The sequence below is a fragment of the Dipteris shenzhenensis genome, chromosome 10, assembly GCF_047967505.1.
Source record: "Dipteris shenzhenensis isolate YYH24624 ecotype China chromosome 10, Dip_SZ_1.0, whole genome shotgun sequence".
NCBI classification, from domain to species: Eukaryota; Viridiplantae; Streptophyta; class Polypodiopsida; order Gleicheniales; family Dipteridaceae; genus Dipteris; species Dipteris shenzhenensis.
The window spans coordinates 53162620-53167482 of NC_141605.1; the positions used below are offsets into that span (position 1 = coordinate 53162620).

Genomic DNA, 4863 nt, shown 5'->3' on the forward strand with positions numbered 1-4863 from the left:
GTTGTGACATTATCTGTGAAAACAGTGAATTTACTGCCCAGTAGATAGTGCTTCCAAGCCCTCAAGCAATGGATTACTGCAGTCATCTCCTTGTCGTGAGTGGGGTAACGGGTCTCTCTATCGATCAACTTCCGACTCTCGAAAGCTATGGGGTGCCCATCTTGTAGGACTCCTCCTCCTATGGCAAAATCAGAGGCATCCATCTGTACTTCAAAGGGTCTTTCAAAGTTTGGAAGGGCTAGGACGGGCTGGCTGCTCATGGCTTCCTTCAGTTTCTGAAAAGCACTCATGCTTGGGACCCCACTTCCACGGTGTATCCTTGCGGGTGAGATTAGTGAGGGGGGTTGTAATCTCACTATACATATCAATGAAGGACCGGTAGAATGAGGCTAACCCGTTGAAGGCCCGCACATCATGCACACCCCTTGGGGTAGGCCACTCTACTATTGCCTTCACTTTGCTCTCATCCATCATGAGTTTACCTTGGGTCACCTTGAAACCCAGAAAGTGGATGGTCTCCTTGGCAAAGTCGCACTTGCTCTCTTTCAGAAACAGCCTGTTTGCTCTTAGCCTATCAAACCCTTCTTTCAGATGCTTTACATGCTCCTTGAGAGTCTTGGAATAGATAAGGATGTCGTCCAAGTAAACGACTATGCACTCATCTAAAAGATCTCTGAAAATGCCATTCATGAGTGTCGTGAAGGTCGCCGAGGCATTGGTTAATCCGAAAGTCAGAACTTTCCAATCGTACGACCCATATTTGGTTCTCATGGTGGTCTTTTCCACATCAGCTTCTGCGATTCTGATCTGATGGTACCCTGATCTGACATCTATCTTTGTAAAATACCTTGCATGCACTAGAGAGTCGAACAACTCCCTCATGTTGGGAAGGGGGTACCGGTTCTTGATGGTAACTTTGTTAAGGGCCCTGTAGTCCATACATAGACGTAGGTCCCCTTCCTTCTTCTTCACAAATAGAACGGGTGCTCCATATGGGGATTTGGAGGGCTGGATAAATCCGGCCTCTAGCAACTCTTGCAACTGCCCCTTTAGCTCCTTGTTCTCTTCTTGTGACAACTGGTAAGGTGCCTTGGCTGGAGGGTCTGATCCTGGATACACCTCTATCCTATGGTCGATCTCCCGTTTAGGAGGAAGCTCCCTTGGGAGCTTCTCGGGTAGGATATCAGCATACTCCATTAGTAAACCCTGCACCTCATGTGGTATATGTCCCTTAGATGAAGCTGAGTTCTCCTCATGTGCTTTGATGACCACTAGGTAGGCTTGACTACCTTTTCTTACTGCTTTTTTCAACTGCGTAGCTGAGAGGAGTTGGGGCAAAGGGCCTCCCTTTTGCCTTGATGCTTTTACCACCTCCCAACCTCCTTCCTTGCAGAATACCAGCTGTTCATCATGGCTGTTGATCAGTACCCTGTAAGCTCTTAGCCATGTTTTCCCAAACACTATGTCGAAGTCATCCATTTCCACCACAGAAAATTCTGCCCTGTGAGAACAGTCTCCCACTTGGACACTTACTCCTTTGGCCACTTTGGCAACTGCTTGTCTTGGGGTATTTACTGTTTTCATGACCTTGCCTTTACTGATTTCAGCCTTCAGCCCGATCTCCTTGGCTTTCTTGGAGGTGATGAAGTTATGGCTAGCACCGCTGTCCACCATAGCCCTCACTGGGCGTCCGTTTACTGTAGCAGTAATGAACAGCAGATCAGAGGCTACCTTATCTTCACTCATGGTCCCTAGAAGCTGAAGGGGTGTCATGGTTTGAGTGGGCTGTCCATTTTCTATTTCCTGGATAGTCTGTAGTGACTGTCGCATAGGGCAGTCCCTAGCAAAATGTGCCCCTGTGCAGATGTAACAATTACTCCCTTTCGGGGCTGAAAGACTCAACGAAGCCTTTGCCGATCCCACACTACTTTTGGGCTGAACAGTACTTACTTTGCCTTTGCCTTTTGGAGTGGCAGTAATCTTAGGTTTGGCCTGCTCAGTTGGAATCTCTCCCATAGGATGGTACTTCTTCTTTTTGGAGCCAAACCGCTTGAACTTTTTCTTTTTGAATGGGGGAATCCCTTGTCCACTTGGCTTGGGCTTGGCTTGACCTTGTCTCTCACCACCATGTTGTTTCTCTTGCCAATCGATGAGGCGATCCGCTACCTCGTATGCTTCAGCCATCGTCTTTACATGCTCCCTCATGAGCTCATCATGTGCCCAAGGCCTCAGCCTTTTGATGAAGTAGTAAAGTCGATCGGCCTCACTCATCTCCTTGATTTGTAGCATTAGGGAGGAGTGAGCTTTGATGAAGTCCCTCAGGGTTCCGGTGTGTTTGAGACTGTTCAAGGCATCCCGAGCCTTCCATTCGATGTCGGAGGGCAGGAACTGCAACCTCAGCCTTTGTGAGAGCTCCTCCCACGTGGAAATTGTGTATGTGTTGCGGTGGGTTCTCTCATCTTCCTTGTAATTTCTCCACCAAAGCTTGGCGTCGTCCACCAAGTAGGTTGAGGCATGAAGCACTTGTTCTTTGGGCTCGATTATCTTGGCAAGGGCAAGATATTGCTGCATGTCGTAGATGAAGTTCTCTAATACCTTGACTTCTCGCATGCCCGTGTATGGTTCAGGCTCCTTGAGCTTAACCCGATGCCTTCCGGATGGTCCGACCCCATCATCCTTGATTAGCTTGCTCATCACATGAGCAAGCTCTATTTTAGCTTCTGAGAGTTGCTGCTGTAGCAGCCCCTGGCTGGTCTGCAACTCATTTAGAGCAAGCTCTATGGCCTCAAGCCTTGCATCATGCTCACGGAATTTGAGCTTGGTTCTGCTCCGGGTGTTGCTTAACTCAGCACCAGCTACTTCATTTGAATCACCCATGAGAAATGGCCTTCGAATGGGCTGGACTGTCTGTTCTGAGAAAATACAGAAGGTGGGAGAAAACTGTCAATTCCACTTGACTTCCCAATTCTTTATCAAGCTGATACCTTTGGGGAACTGACTCTGCTCAGTTCCTTCAGCTCTGATACCACTGTCATGAGGGCAAAGTTTTCCCTGAATTTTTTTTTCTCTTTTCTCTTTCCCTTTGCTCCCCGGTTTGGTCCCCTACCGGGATCCCAAAGTACCTACTTGACCTCTAGATCTGCAACTGTCTTGCTGATGTGAACTTCCACCTGACTGACTATCCTTCACCTTCACAAAGGTGCCCTGGTCCTTCGAACGCTCAGAGGAATGGAATAGAACTCCTTCCGAGAGCTACGGCTTTGGAGAACCTCTCCTTCGCTTAACGCTTGTCGAATTGCCGTGTGGCAAAGGTGATGCCCGAGGCTTACTCCGGAAACTCAGTACAAGAGGGGGAAAACACCTGTGAAGTTTGTTTCCAAAAGCCCCTTGTCTGGCTAGTTGGGACTTACTAAATTTAGTCGAGGCTAAACTATCCAAACCGCCAAAATAAACTGGCTGTACCTCCAGATTTAGCGGGCTGTGTCAAAAGGTTAGGCCAACCGCTGGGAATCGAACTCAGGACCTCCAAAGAGCTATGCGTAGAACCTCTCGTTGAGCTAGCCAAGGGGGCTGGTCTTAGTTAGTGTAACTAAAACCACCCACCTATATATATTGAGTCTTTTCTTCATACAGGGCTCCCAAAACTCTGCGCGGCCGAACAAGGTATTCGAACCCTCGACCTCCTTGCACAACTCGAAGCGCCAACCACTGAGCCAACTCTTCATTGGTGTAACTGGGTGGCGCCACCGAGCTATATTCTATCCTTGCCCGAACGCGGGCGCTCTCGCAAAATGATCACGCACCACCGCGCTCGGGATTCAAACTCAGAACCTCCGAGACCCAACTCGCAGCGACTATCGTTGGGCTAGCCACGGAGCCAAGTCTTGGTTAGTGTAACCAAGCGCGGCCCCTTGGCTATATTGTGTCCTCTGGCTCGCGCTCTGCACCCCCCTGCCCGGACTCGAACCTAGAACCTCTGCGAAGATGCTCAGAATACCTCACGGCCCGGCTAACCACCGGGGCCGTGGCCTTGCTTGTGTATCATTCCTGCCCATATGCTTTTATAGAAGCTTTGGGTCGCTGGAGCTATGGCGACCTCCCTGCCACCATGCACACGTCCACGAGCAGCTTTCTGGCATCGTGCTTCTTCTTCAGGTCCGTGGGGGTTCGCATGAACGAGGATGCTGGCGATGGTGCTCGCGATCAATCGTGAGGGCTTTCCACGACTTTTCCGTCGTCCTCCGTCCGGTTCCGTCGGACGGGTTTCCATCGATGGTCTAGAAGTCCGTCGGGCTCGTGCTGGCAAACCGGGGCACGGTTATGATCATGGGCTCAGCCCTGTGATCACGTCGATGGGGCGTCTCTCTGTACTCAGGGGCTTGATCAAAGGAGCTATGGAAAGGCTGTGTGAAGCTTCCCAAGCTTCGACGTGACGGAACTGCAGTTCCGTCACCTTTCGTTAGGCGATGGTGGAGTCCCAATCGGCTGGTTCTCCCTTGTCCGAGATCCGCGGGCTCTGTAACTTTGTAGGGGAGGTATTCAAGAGGGTCTTCAGACCCTCAGGAGGTCTTGGATCGAATGGTCCACCACGCAGGTCGCACTGCTCTCTGCATCGGCTGGGAAGAGCTCTGAGGCAGCACCTCAATAGACACCGCGTCCTCCACGAGCTACCGATCGATCGCCCCTTTGGTAGGCTTCTTCCTTAGGCCAAGGGGAAGCCCTGGCTCAAAGGTAAGCTCTCGAAACGCCCTGCACACTCAAAACTTCACGAAGGGGGAGAGAAACGAGCTTGCAATCTATCTACCTCCATTCTCAGAACCCAAAACACTCAGAGCAGAGACACGAATGTTCTGTATTCCAAAA

At 50.4% G+C, this 4863-nt stretch overlaps 1 protein-coding gene across 1 annotated transcript; it reads right to left on the reverse strand.

The window, feature by feature from the left end:
• Positions 1-222: 222 nt before the first annotated feature.
• LOC147897971 (uncharacterized) lies at positions 223-4270 on the reverse strand. Its single transcript, XM_087380158.1, has 3 exons — positions 4015-4270; positions 2343-2912; positions 223-2174 (listed from the first exon to the last, which is right to left on the reverse strand). The coding sequence occupies exons 1-3, from the start codon at positions 4268-4270 to the stop codon at positions 223-225; spliced, it is 2778 nt and encodes a 925-aa protein (XP_087236284.1).
• Positions 4271-4863: the final 593 nt, after the last annotated feature.